This window comes from Vicia villosa, linkage group LG6, assembly GCF_029867415.1.
Source record: "Vicia villosa cultivar HV-30 ecotype Madison, WI linkage group LG6, Vvil1.0, whole genome shotgun sequence".
Lineage (NCBI taxonomy): Eukaryota > Viridiplantae > Streptophyta > Magnoliopsida > Fabales > Fabaceae > Vicia > Vicia villosa.
This window is the reverse complement of record NC_081185.1, coordinates 8,255,593-8,270,733: the sequence shown is the minus strand read 5'-3', so window position 1 is coordinate 8,270,733 and position 15,141 is coordinate 8,255,593. Positions and strand designations below refer to the sequence as shown.

The following is a 15,141-nucleotide window of genomic DNA, read 5'->3' as shown; positions in this document are numbered from 1 at the left end:
ATAGGGATCAATTGCGAGCTATGATGCAGAAAGAGAAAGAATCCTTCAAGGAATATGCTCAGAGATGGCGTGAGGTTGCCGCCCAAGTGATTCCTCCGATGGAAGAAAAAGAGATGACTAAGATTTTTCTGAAGACTCTTGGTCCGTTTTATTATGAGAAGATGATTGCAAGTGCTCCTGTAGACTTCACTGAAATGGTCGGTATGGGTGTCAGATTGGAAGAAGCTGTGCGAGAAGGTCGTTTGGTTCGAAATGACAATTCATCTGGTGGTGCAAAGAAGTATGGTTCTTCATTCCAGAAGAAGAAAGAATCAGATGCTAATGCTGTTTCTCATGGGAGGAATAGTCGATTCAGGAATCAATCTCAACAAGTGGCGTCAGTGACTCCTGTTGTGAATTCAGTGCCTGTAGCTCCTGTTAATCAACAACCAGCAAGGCGGAATCCGTACCCTCGGATTAATATTGATCCTATCCCTATGACGTACACTGAACTGTATCCTGCTCTAATTCATAAGAAGCTGGTTCAACCAAGGTCACCACCTCCTGTGCCAGAGAAACTCCCTTGGTGGTACAAAGCTGATGCCACTTGTGCTTATCATCAGAATGCTTCTGGGCATGATTTGGAAAACTGTTGGGCCCTGAAGAATGAAGTTCAAAGATTGGTCCGTTCTGGAATGCTCTCTTTCCGTGATATTGGTCCAAATGTGAAGAACAATCCGTTGCCAACTCATGAAGCGTCTGCTGTGAATATGGTGTATGGATGCCCTGGGAAGTATAAAATTTATCGTGTGGAACACATCAGAGGATCATTGGTAGAGATGCATGCCACTCTGTGTGAATACAGTCATTATGAGCATAATCATGCTGCTTGTAGGATTTGTTCAGTCAATCCTTGAGGATGTTACATTGTGAGAAGAGACTTGCAAGAGATGATAGATCAAAGGCTTATTGAGATTCTGAGGGGTAGAGATGAAGATGATGTCAATGTGATCAAACCATGCTTCGAAATCCCGGAATGTGTAGAGATTGGTTATTATGGCAAAGCTGCTGTGGAACCTCTTGTGATATGTTTGCCTGGATCTGTACCTTATAGTTCTGATAAAGCTGTACCCTACAGATACAATGCCACCATGTTGGAAGCTGGAAAAGAAGTTGAGATTAAGCCTCTGTCTTCTGTTGAGAATATAGCAGATGTTAGTAGAGTGACTAGAAGTGGACGAGTTTTTACTCAGCCCCAAACAGTTGTGGATGTCCAGAGGAATTCTACTCAAGTGCCTGTGAACAACAATGATGCGACAAAAGTGAATGCTGGGTCATCTTCAGGAAAGGAGATGGATGAGATTTTGAAGCTTATCAAGATGAGTGATTATAAGATTGTGGATCAGTTGCATCGCACTCCATACAAGATCTCTATAATGGAACTGCTGACGAGTTCTCCTGCTCATAGGGATTCTCTGATGAAAATACTTGATCAAGCCTTTGTGGATCATGATGTGACGCTGGATCAGTTTAATGGGGTTGTGAGCAATATCACTGCATGTAACAATTTGAGCTTCAGTGATGAAGATTTGCCTGAGGAAGGAAGAAATCATAATTTGGCTTTGCATATCTCTGTCAATTGCAAAGAGGACTCAATGTCCAATGTGTTGATCGATAATGGATCATCTCTGAATGTCATGCCAAAATCCACTCTCGCCAAGCTGTCTTATGGTGGCACACCAATGAGATTTAGCAATGTGATTGTCAAGGCTTTTGATGGGTCGAAGAAATCAGTGGTCGGAGAGGTTGATTTGCCTATTGGTATTGGACCATTTGTCTTCAAGGTTACGTTTCAAGTGATGGATATTTTCCCTGCATACAGTTGCTTATTGGGACGCCCGTGGATCCATGAGGCTGGGGCAGTCACTTCAACTCTTCACCAAAAGTTGAAATTTGTGAAAGATGGAAAGATGGTCGTTGTGAATGGAGAACAAGCTTTGCTGATTAGTCATCTCTCTTCGTTCCATACCATAGAAGCTGATGAAGTGGTCATTGGAACTGCATTCCAAGCCCTGTCTGTTAATGATGAATTCAAAAAGGATGAAGCTTCCATTGCCTCCTTCAAAGATGCTCAACTGGTGGTTCAGAATGGACATTCAGGAGTCTGGGGACAAGTGGTGAGTCTACAAGAGAACAGGAATAGAGCTGGTCTGGGATTTTGTGCCTCAGACAAGTCTGTGATGAAGTCTGAATCTGCTTTTCGTCCTTATCAAGAGATGTTTCATAGTGCTGGGTTCCTATACCCAACTCTTCCAGAGGTGGATGCTATTGTTGGAGACGAACCAGAGCCAGAAGTGCCAAACTTTGTGACCCATGGAAAGATGATTAAGAACTGGATCATCATTGACATTCCTGAGTGTACTCATGTCTCATAGTAATTTGCTTTTATGTTTTTCAAAATCCTTTCATTCTGCCCAAGATGAAAGTGAAGTTGTTGGGGCTTTTTTCTGCTTGTTTTAAACATTAAAATCATCAATAAAAGTCATTTTGTTTCTGCATATACATGCTTTTTATCTTTTTGCTTTTTCTGGAAAGTGGTAACACAAAAAACCTTAAAAAATGTTTTCATTCTCCATAATCTGCACGATTACATGTTTGCATATATCTTTCCTTTTCCTGAAATAATAATCATTTGTGCAGATTAATCAATAAAACCGTTGAAAGTAATGACCCTGCGCCCTCTCCCAACTTCGAGTGTCCTGTGTATGAGGCGGAAGAAGAGAGTGATGAATGTATTCCTGATGAGATTTCCCGACTGCTTGAGCACGAGGAAGACACCATTCAGCCGTATAAATAGCCGTTAGAAGTCATCAACTTGGGTTCTGAAGAGGATAAAAAGGAAGTCAAGATTGGGGCACTGCTTGGTCAAGATGTTAAGAAGAGGATGGTAGAGCTTCTTAAAGAGTATGTTGACATTTTTGCGTGGTCCTACCAAGATATGCCTGGGTTGGACACAGATATTGTGGAGCATCGTTTGCCGTTGAAACCTGAATGTCCTCCTGTCAAGCAAAAGCTGAGGAGAAGTCATCCTGATATGGTAGAAAAGATTAAGAATGAGGTCTTGAAACAGATAGATGCAGGTTTCCTTGTCACTTCTGTATATCCTCAATGGATTGCCAATATCGTGCCCGTTCCGAAGAAAGACGGAAAAGTTCGCATGTGTGTTGATTATAGAGATTTAAACAAAGCCAGTCCGAAAGATGATTTTCCTCTACCTCACATTGATATGTTGGTAGATAGCACGGCAAAGTTTGAGGTTTTCTCCTTCATGGATGGTTTTTCAGGATATAACCAGATTAAGATGGCACCTGAAGACATGGAAAAGACAACTTTTATTACACCATGGGGGACATTCTGTTACAAAGTGATGCCTTTTGGGTTGAAGAATGCTGGTGCGACGTATCAGAGGGCCATGACCACTCTTTTCCATGATATGATGCACAAAGAAATTGAGGTCTATGTGGATGACATGATTGCCAAGTCCCAGTCAGAGGAGGGGCACATGGAAGATCTTTTAAAGTTGTTTCAGCGTTTAAGAAAGTATCGTCTCCGCTTGAATCCAAACAAATGCACTTTTGGTGTCCGTTCTGGAAAGTTATTGGGTTTTGTTGTCAGTCAGAGAGGAATTGAAGTAGATCCTGATAAAGTCAAAGCAATTCAGGAAATGCCAGCACCAAAGACTGAAAAACAAGTGAGAGGTTTCCTCGGACGTCTGAATTATATCTCCAGGTTCATTTCCAATATGACTGCTACCTGTGAGCCGATCTTCAAGCTTTTAAAGAAAAATCAGGGATGTGTGTGGAATGAAGATTGTCGGAAAGCTTTTGACAACATCAAAGAATATCTGCTTGAACCTCCCATTTTGCTCCCTCCAGTTGAGGGAAGACCTCTGATTATGTACCTCAAAGTGCTTGAGAACTCAATGGGATGTGTGTTGGGTCAGCGTGACGAGTCTGGTCGAAAAGAGTACGCAATATACTACCTTAGCAAAAAGTTTACCGAGTGCGAAACAAGATACTCGCTGCTTGAGAAAACTTGCTGTGCTTTGGTGTGGGCTGCTCGCCGACTGAGACAGTATATGTTGAACCACACCACCCTATTGATCTCCAAAATGGATCCAATTAAGTATGTATTTGAAAAACCTGCATTAACTGGAAGGATTTCTCGCTGGCAAATGTTGCTATCAGAATATGATATTGAATATCGAGCTCAGAAAGCTGTGAAAGGAAGTGTGTTGGCAGAGTACCTCGCTCACCAACCAATTGATGATCATCAATCTATCAGAATGGACTTCCCAGATGAAGATATAATGTATTTGAGATCTCAAGATTGGGATGAACCGTTGCCAGAAGAAGGGCCGGATCCTGAATCCAAATAGGGTTTAATTTTTGATGGAGCTTCTAATATTCATGGCCATGGAATTGGCGCCATTATCATCACTCCACATGGATCACATGTTCCTTTCACTGCAAGGATATGTTTTGACTGTACAAACAACATTGCTGAGTATGAAGCTTGCATCATGGGACTTGAAGAGGCCATTAATCTGAGAATTAAGATTCTTGATGTTTATGGAGATTCTGCGCTTGTGATTAATCAGATTAAAGGAGAATGGGAAACTCGTCATCCTGGTTTAATTCCTTACAAAGATTACGCCAGAAGGCTATTGACATTCTTCAACAAAGTTGAATTCCACCACATCCCCCGAGATGAGAATCAGATGGCCGATGCTTTAGCCACATTGTCTTCCATGTACAAAGTGAATTTCCATAATGAGGAGCCTCGGATAACAATCAGGCGTCTTGATAGACCTGCTCATGTATTTGCAGTTGAGGAAGAAAGAGATGAAAAGCCTTGGTATTTCGATATTAAGCGCTTCCTCCAGACTCAAGAGTACCCACTTGGGGCATCAAATAAAGATAAGAAAACTTTGAGGAGATTGGCTGGCAGTTTCTTCATCAATGCTGATGTTTTGTATAAAAGGAATTATGACATGGTTTTGCTCAGATGCGTGGATAGACACGAAGCAGACATGTTGATGCATGAAATTCATGAAGGTTCTTTTGGTACTCATGCCAATGGACATTCGATGGCTAAAAAGATGCTTAGAGCAGGTTACTATTGGTTGACAATGAAATCTGATTGCTACAAGTTTGTAAAGACGTGTCACAAGTGTCAAGTGTATGCTGACAAGATTCATGTGCCTCCGACACTTCTCAATGTAATTTCTTCCCCATGGCCTTTCTCTATGTGGGGCATTGATATGATTGGCATGATTGAACCCAAGGCTTCAAACGGACATCGATTCATCCTGGTAGCAATTGATTACTTTACCAAGTGGGTAGAAGTTGCTTCATATGCTAATGTAACAAAACAAGTTGTGGTCAGATTTATCAAAAACAACATCATCTGCAGATATGGTGTACCGAGCAAGATCATTACTGATAATGGCTCGAATCTGAACAATAGCATGATGAGAGAACTGTGTGAAAGCTTCAAGGTTGAACATCACAACTCTTCGCCTTATAGGCCAAAGATGAATGGAGCTGTTGAAGCAGCAAATAAGAACATTAAGAAAATTGTGCAAAAGATGGTTGTTACGTACAAGGACTGGCATGAGATGCTCCCATTTGCTTTGCATGGGTACCGTACATCTGTTCGTACTTCAACAGGGGCAACTCCCTTTTCTTTGGTTTATGGTATGGAAGCAGTGCTTGTAACAGCCCGAATTTTTTTTTTTGGCTAATTAAATTAATTAAGGATTTATTTACTTAATTTGGACGAAGTTTGATAATTAATTGGATCGTCGGTGTTATTGAGAAACGTGTTCAAATTATTAAGTGAAGTTAGAATTTATTCGGTTAATCGAAGAATTAATAAAGTGGAGTATGTAGAGAAATAATATTAGAAATAATATTATTATTGGATTTTACTTATTTGAGATAAAGTCGGATTTAATTGGATTAATTGGAAAATAATATTAAGGGTAATAATATTATTTGTTAGAGCATAATTATTTATTTGACTACTCTATTTTATCAATTGGGCCTATTTGTTGGAGTTATAAGCAATTAGGAGGTGTTATTTTTTTTTAAAGCCCAACATAATAAATAAAGATAGTAAGAGAGGAAATGAGGAGTAGGAGAATCATTGGTTCATTTTGCTGGTTTTCAAGAATAGAAGTGGAGGAGAGGAACAAGAAGAGGAAGCTAGGGTTTTGGAGGAGAAAACAAGAGGTAAGGGGGAGAATCCCTAATCATTGTGGGTTAGTATAATGGGGTAATGGGTAGGTTAACATATTTATATTTATCCATAGTTGAATCTTATAAATATGTGTTTAGTTGTTGTTTGGTAAACTGGAACCTGTTGAAAAAAATTGGAATAGAGGAACCAAAGCTTAATGCCGAAAATGAAAATTTCTGTGTCATAAAATTTTGAAACTAGGAGTAGGATACCGAATGATGACACTCATGTTGCTGGCTATTAGTTTACAGAAACGTAAATCACCAACACTTTTACTTGAATAAAAAAAAATGATATAGTAGAAGGGGTTGAAATAGATTATCATTATTTTAGCCGTATGCTATTGATTCCGCAGCGTTAGTTTCCGAGCTAATTGGAATACTGGCTTTGAAACCTATTTAGTTGGTAGCTGCATAGGCTTTAGTTTGATGGGTATACTCTGTAGTCTGATTCGTTGATGGAAATAGGTGTCGTGGGGTTACCTTGTGGTTGATATGGCCACTTACTGTAGCGCCTTGGTTTTAATTGGAAAACAAGTCTCATAGTCACTTACTGTAGCATATTTCCACATAGAGAATGAATTAGAACATTTTTCTTTTCCATGCCCTGTGTCGGTTTTAGTTTTAAAATGAAAATGTAAAATACTCATTCATACTTTATTGATAGTAGCACTAGTAGTAGTACCATTGGTGAATTAGAAGAGAACAAATATTTGCTAGCTAATGACAAATTAGAAACGTGGGTTCTACTACTCTTCAATAAATGAGTAATGCAACTGATGCTAATTATTGAGTCTAAGTGAAGATGAGTTACCAAGGTAGTTGTGTGATGGAACATACTAATTGTGATGTTTCCTTTACTGTAGCGTAACAATTATGCTTCAAAATTTATATATATACTATTAATTAATGATAATTAATAATAATAAAATAATAGTATAATAGGAATGAATTATAATAGTTGTCCGGAATTTGATGAAAATTTACGTGGTAGCTAATTTTAATTAGTAGATTAATATGGTGATGTTATTTTTGTTGAAAATGTAATATTTACGAACCACCCGAAATAGTTAAGATTTAAATATCTTTTATATTAAATATTAGTTTTTGGAATAGAAAATGAATTAGAAACTTGGAACTAATGTAGTGTAATTATTAATTAGTTGATTTACTTAATAGTTGAATTAATTTCAATAAGTATAATTGATTGGATTATAATAAGTATTGAAATTGATTATTCGGTTGTCGGTAACTTACGGTATTTTGGAAAGTTGACCGTAATTGTGTTTTGACCAAATACTAATGAATTGATACTTGATTTAGAAGTGTATTCTTATATTTTGTTACGATATAAATTAACATGAGATAGTATGGTTTACTAGTGTTAATTGTATTTTGGTGAATTATAATTGAATATTGTTTCTATTATGTGGATTGATATCAATGTGTGGTGAATGTTGTGTACAATTTGATATATAATTCATAGAGTTGAATTATTATGGGTATGCGATAAGTTAAGATTGATGAGATGATCTTAATTGCATATGTTTGTTAACATTGTACATACATTCATGTCATGGTGTGCCTTGAAACAAAGGTGGTTTGCTTTGAAACAAAAGCGAGGCTTAGATTCTAGAGTGAATCGGAAGCGGTAAACTATATGTTTACGTTTGGTGGGCTTTGGTCTTGTCCGGATCGGAAGCGTGGCTTGGATTCTAGATATTGAATCGGAAAGCGGTGAAACTTTGGGTTCACAGTTTGGTACCACATGCATAGCGTCACATATCTTGCATTGAGTCACATTAAAATTATGCGATAATTGAGTATGTGAAGTTGATGTAGTTGTGATATGTGTATGAGTTTGATAATTGAAACGAGTGAAGTTTGAATACATATTTGATTAGATGTGTGAATATGTGAGAATTATGATTGTGTACTTAATTGAGAATATAATAGTAGAATTGAAATATTATACTATTTAAGCTGGTTGTATACTCGATAACATGTGAAATATGTGTTGATTACTACTATCTATTCCGTTTTACACAGTATGACTAATTACTTGAAGTGTTGATTTAACCATTATATTCTGTTATACTTTCTTCATAATGGTTCGTATTCTCACCCTTCTGTTTTAATGTTGCCCTCGTTTGGTGACATGCAGGTTCTGGAGTTTAGTAGCCGCGTGTGACCTAGCCGGAGGTTCTTCCTTGGTTATTGGAGATTAGGTAGTGAGTCGATGCTCTGGTCATGTAACACTGGGTAGGCTAGGTGTATTGAACTCATGTTATGTTTGTGTATGTATTATGCTATGACTGGTGAACTTATTTATTGGATACATGTCTTTTGAGAGGCTTACAAGCCAAACCTTTGATTATGTTTTATGTTGGATTGAGACTACTAGTCGATGTATGATCATGGTATGGGACATGAATCATTATAAATCACATGAGTATCATATATTTCCGCTGTGAATGCATATCCAGGTTAAATTGTGATTTGATATTGAGTGTTATTAAAAATGACCAGGAGTATTGTGCTGTATAGATAAATGCTGTCAGTTTTTTTTAGTTCTTCTAAAAGCATCAATGTGACGCCCTTTTGAATTATATGCATGTTATTCTCTGATTATTTGTTAAATATTTTGGGGTATAAAAAGGGGTGTTACATTAGTGGTATCAGAGCATGGTCGACCAGTTGGTCAAGGTTATTAATGTCTTTTATCCTGTTGTATTTGATTCGTGTATCTGACACGATCGATACTGTTTTGTCTGGTTGTTTGGTTGTTTAGGACGATGGTTGCAGGAAGGAATGTTGACATTAATGTTAAGGCAATGATGAGGTGGACTGGTGCGATTGGAAAAGCGCCGCAAGAGAATGGTGGTTATGGAGGAAAGGATGAGTTCCGTGTTTTTGAAGATTTTCAAAGGTGCAACCCGCCGATCTTTAAAGAAGGGTATGGACCGGACAAAGCGCACGCATGGATGAGAGAAATTGAGAAGATCTTTCAAGTTGTGAGTTGTACTGATGTACAGAAGGTACGGTTTGGTACTCACATGCTGACAAAAGAAGCTGACGTTTGGTGGAGTAATACTGTACGGAGATTTCAAATAGAAGGTATTGAAGTTACTTGGACTCTTTTCCGTGATGCATTTTTGGGAAACTATTTTCCAGAAGATGTGCGTGGAAAGAAAGAAGTGAGGTTTCTACAGTTGAAACGAGGAGGAGAACAGTTCCGTGAGAAATCGTACGATGACATGAGGGAACAATCTGGTCTTGGCAAGAAGCCAAGTGGGGGAGGAGCTTCTACTCCAATTAAGTGCTACACGTGTGGCGAGACGGGTCACAAAACTGTTGATTGTGGAATTGGCTCGAGTAGGATTTGCTACAGTTGTGGTGAGCAAGGACATAATTGTGCCATGTGCGATAAGCCAAAGAAGGAGCAAGCGAAAGGAAAAGTGTCTGCGTTGTCTGGTGCTGAGACTAATACTAAGGATAAGTTAATCTGAGGTACGTTCTTTATTATTGATAATGGTGCAACGCATTATTTTATTCTTTGGATTGTGCTATAAGATTGGATCATGTTTTATCTGTTATGCATGGAAGGATAGTTATTGATACAACTGTTGTGGTTTTTTTTTTACTCCTTTTGGCATGTTTGAATTATTCATTGATCATCTTTGGTAGAGATTTTGAGAATTGATGTAATTTGTTTTCCTGTTAGACCTAGTTGATGAATTTAGGTATGAACTGTTTAGAGTTGAATCAAGTAATTGTAACTTTAAGGGGGATTTTGAATCTTGGTGTTTAAGTGATTTCGAGTATGAGTTCTGAAGGAACATTATTATAGTTAGTAACGATAGTTTATGTTTCATTATGATTGTCGATTGTCTATTGACAAATTGAGGACTTGATCACCCTTAATCTATTGTTGATAGGAGACGATATCGTATTGAACGAGATAGACGTGTCTTACTTACTTGGTAGCGTGTAAAGTGACCAAGGAGAAGTTGAAGAGCAGATTTGAGGAGTTGTTGAGAAGAGGTTCATTGCCTGAGTGTATAGTTGTAGAGTTACGCCTGTTTGTCGAGTAAGAAGAAGGAAGGTTCTCTGAGGTAATGTTTCTTGAGGATATTTGATTCTAAGAGCAACGATGATCATGTTGAACATTTAAGGATTGGATTATCGGTGCTGAAAGAGAAGAAGGTTATGTAAAGCTTTCGGAATATGAGTTTTGGTTGGAAGAAGTGAATTTTCTTGGATATGGGATTTCGAGTTGAGGTGTGTTGATGCAGATATCGATAAGTAGTAGACTATGCTTCAAGGTAACTTAAAGTACATAAGAGAAATTATTCGATGTATGTATTGGAGTTGGTTGCCTTTGTGTTTGTTTTGGAATGTAAGAGGCATTGTTTTTGTGGATCAAAGTTTGATGTGTTGAGTGATCACAAGAGTTTAATATGAGGTAAATAAGACGAATAGAATTTCGAAGGATTTTAATCTTTGGTTTGAATTACCATCCTAGAAAAGTGAAGGTCGTGGCCAATGCATTGAGTAGGAAATAATTTTATAAGTTATATTGAAGATTCAAGAATTAGAAATCGTTGGAACGATTTAGAGGGTTGGGTTTGGTTGTGAAGCGACGTCTTCGTGTGTTAAGTTGGTATGTTGAAGCCTACTTGTGATATTTTGACAAGATTAGAGAAAGTTAGAAATCGGATTTGCAATTGGTTGACAAGATGATATTGAGTAATCAAGGAAAAAGTGATAACTTTTAGATTGTCGAGAATGGTGTCATGAGATGTTGTGATCAAGTTTGTATTCCTGATGGTTTGAATTCGGACAAAGAGAATTTGTGGATGAGGAACATCGTAATGAATTGAGTATTAATCATGGTATTAATGATGTATCGAAATTTGAGGAAATGTTTAGTGGTAAAGTGTGAAGAGTGATATACCGGAATTGTGTATTTGAGTTGGATTTGTCAGGAACGGTTTCGTTGGTGCAACAATTATCTATTTCCGAGTGGAAGTGAGATAGTAACTCTATGGATTTTGTTTCGAGATTGCCGAGGCATCGAGTAATTGTGAAGTGAGTTGGGTCAGTATGGACAGTTGACGAAATGTGCTTGTTTCATTCCGATGAAGATGAATTCTTCGATGAAGAGACTTGCTAAGTGTGCATCGAAAGGATTGGGTGTTGCATGGTATTTCCTTCAGATGTTGAAATGACATCTTTTGAAGCTTTGTATGGTCGTAAGTGTAGAAAGTTTTGTATCGATATGAATCGATAGAGAGAGTGGATGTGGTCTGGGTGTTGAGATGGTTGTGTCGACTGAATTTTCGAGGACGAAAATATTTAAGTGGGGGAGAGTTGTAACAGCCCGAATTTTTTTTTTGGCTAATTAAATTAATTAAGGATTTATTTACTTAATTTGGACGAAGTTTGATAATTAATTGGATCGTCGGTGTTATTGAGAAACGTGTTCAAATTATTAAGTGAAGTTAGAATTTATTCGGTTAATCGAAGAATTAATAAAGTGGAGTATGTAGAGAAATAATATTAGAAATAATATTATTATTGGATTTTACTTATTTGAGATAAAGTCGGATTTAATTGGATTAATTGGAAAATAATATTAAGGGTAATAATATTATTTGTTAGAGCATAATTATTTATTTGACTACTCTATTTTATCAATTGGGCCTATTTGTTGGAGTTATAAGCAATTAGGAGGTGTTATTTTTTTTTAAAGCCCAACATAATAAATAAAGATAGTAAGAGAGGAAATGAGGAGTAGGAGAATCATTGGTTCATTTTGCTGGTTTTCAAGAATAGAAGTGGAGGAGAGGAACAAGAAGAGGAAGCTAGGGTTTTGGAGGAGAAAACAAGAGGTAAGGGGGAGAATCCCTAATCATTGTGGGTTAGTATAATGGGGTAATGGGTAGGTTAACATATTTATATTTATCCATAGTTGAATCTTATAAATATGTGTTTAGTTGTTGTTTGGTAAACTGGAACCTGTTGAAAAAAATTGGAATAGAGGAACCAAAGCTTAATGCCGAAAATGAAAATTTCTGTGTCATAAAATTTTGAAACTAGGAGTAGGATACCGAATGATGACACTCATGTTGCTGGCTATTAGTTTACAGAAACGTAAATCACCAACACTTTTACTTGAATAAAAAAAAATGATATAGTAGAAGGGGTTGAAATAGATTATCATTATTTTAGCCGTATGCTATTGATTCCGCAGCGTTAGTTTCCGAGCTAATTGGAATACTGGCTTTGAAACCTATTTAGTTGGTAGCTGCATAGGCTTTAGTTTGATGGGTATACTCTGTAGTCTGATTCGTTGATGGAAATAGGTGTCGTGGGGTTACCTTGTGGTTGATATGGCCACTTACTGTAGCGCCTTGGTTTTAATTGGAAAACAAGTCTCATAGTCACTTACTGTAGCATATTTCCACATAGAGAATGAATTAGAACATTTTTCTTTTCCATGCCCTGTGTCGGTTTTAGTTTTAAAATGAAAATGTAAAATACTCATTCATACTTTATTGATAGTAGCACTAGTAGTAGTACCATTGGTGAATTAGAAGAGAACAAATATTTGCTAGCTAATGACAAATTAGAAACGTGGGTTCTACTACTCTTCAATAAATGAGTAATGCAACTGATGCTAATTATTGAGTCTAAGTGAAGATGAGTTACCAAGGTAGTTGTGTGATGGAACATACTAATTGTGATGTTTCCTTTACTGTAGCGTAACAATTATGCTTCAAAATTTATATATATACTATTAATTAATGATAATTAATAATAATAAAATAATAGTATAATAGGAATGAATTATAATAGTTGTCCGGAATTTGATGAAAATTTACGTGGTAGCTAATTTTAATTAGTAGATTAATATGGTGATGTTATTTTTGTTGAAAATGTAATATTTACGAACCACCCGAAATAGTTAAGATTTAAATATCTTTTATATTAAATATTAGTTTTTGGAATAGAAAATGAATTAGAAACTTGGAACTAATGTAGTGTAATTATTAATTAGTTGATTTACTTAATAGTTGAATTAATTTCAATAAGTATAATTGATTGGATTATAATAAGTATTGAAATTGATTATTCGGTTGTCGGTAACTTACGGTATTTTGGAAAGTTGACCGTAATTGTGTTTTGACCAAATACTAATGAATTGATACTTGATTTAGAAGTGTATTCTTATATTTTGTTACGATATAAATTAACATGAGATAGTATGGTTTACTAGTGTTAATTGTATTTTGGTGAATTATAATTGAATATTGTTTCTATTATGTGGATTGATATCAATGTGTGGTGAATGTTGTGTACAATTTGATATATAATTCATAGAGTTGAATTATTATGGGTATGCGATAAGTTAAGATTGATGAGATGATCTTAATTGCATATGTTTGTTAACATTGTACATACATTCATGTCATGGTGTGCCTTGAAACAAAGGTGGTTTGCTTTGAAACAAAAGCGAGGCTTAGATTCTAGAGTGAATCGGAAGCGGTAAACTATATGTTTACGTTTGGTGGGCTTTGGTCTTGTCCGGATCGGAAGCGTGGCTTGGATTCTAGATATTGAATCGGAAAGCGGTGAAACTTTGGGTTCACAGTTTGGTACCACATGCATAGCGTCACATATCTTGCATTGAGTCACATTAAAATTATGCGATAATTGAGTATGTGAAGTTGATGTAGTTGTGATATGTGTATGAGTTTGATAATTGAAACGAGTGAAGTTTGAATACATATTTGATTAGATGTGTGAATATGTGAGAATTATGATTGTGTACTTAATTGAGAATATAATAGTAGAATTGAAATATTATACTATTTAAGCTGGTTGTATACTCGATAACATGTGAAATATGTGTTGATTACTACTATCTATTCCGTTTTACACAGTATGACTAATTACTTGAAGTGTTGATTTAACCATTATATTCTGTTATACTTTCTTCATAATGGTTCGTATTCTCACCCTTCTGTTTTAATGTTGCCCTCGTTTGGTGACATGCAGGTTCTGGAGTTTAGTAGCCGCGTGTGACCTAGCCGGAGGTTCTTCCTTGGTTATTGGAGATTAGGTAGTGAGTCGATGCTCTGGTCATGTAACACTGGGTAGGCTAGGTGTATTGAACTCATGTTATGTTTGTGTATGTATTATGCTATGACTGGTGAACTTATTTATTGGATACATGTCTTTTGAGAGGCTTACAAGCCAAACCTTTGATTATGTTTTATGTTGGATTGAGACTACTAGTCGATGTATGATCATGGTATGGGACATGAATCATTATAAATCACATGAGTATCATATATTTCCGCTGTGAATGCATATCCAGGTTAAATTGTGATTTGATATTGAGTGTTATTAAAAATGACCAGGAGTATTGTGCTGTATAGATAAATGCTGTCAGTTTTTTTTAGTTCTTCTAAAAGCATCAATGTGACGCCCTTTTGAATTATATGCATGTTATTCTCTGATTATTTGTTAAATATTTTGGGGTATAAAAAGGGGTGTTACAGTGCTCCCTGTCGAGGTTGAGATTCCATCGTTGAGAATTTTAATGGAAACCAAGTTATCTGAGGCTGAATGGTGTCAGAGCAGGTTTGATCAATTGAATTTGATAGAAGAAAAGAGAATGACGGCTTTATGCCATGGTCAGTTATATCAGAAAAGAATGAAGAAAGCATTTGATAAGAAGGTTCGACCTCGTGTATTCAGAGAAGGCGACCTCGTGCTCAAAAGGATCTTGTCTTTCACCTTCGATTCAAGGGGCAAGTGGACTCCTAATTTTGAAGGACCATATGTTGTT

The 15,141-nt window shown here is 36.6% G+C and overlaps 1 protein-coding gene across 1 annotated transcript; it reads left to right on the top strand.

Moving 5' to 3' along the window:
* Nucleotides 1–6,172: 6,172 nt before the first annotated feature.
* LOC131611198 (uncharacterized) lies at nucleotides 6,173–14,687 on the top strand. The gene is made up of 4 exons (XM_058883293.1): nucleotides 6,173–6,275; nucleotides 8,446–8,509; nucleotides 9,073–9,791; nucleotides 14,346–14,687. Exon 3 carries the CDS (start codon nucleotides 9,077–9,079, stop codon nucleotides 9,788–9,790), a length of 714 nt encoding a protein of 237 aa, XP_058739276.1. The 5' UTR covers nucleotides 6,173–6,275; nucleotides 8,446–8,509; nucleotides 9,073–9,076; the 3' UTR covers nucleotide 9,791; nucleotides 14,346–14,687.
* The last annotated feature ends 454 nt before the right edge of the window (nucleotides 14,688–15,141 follow it).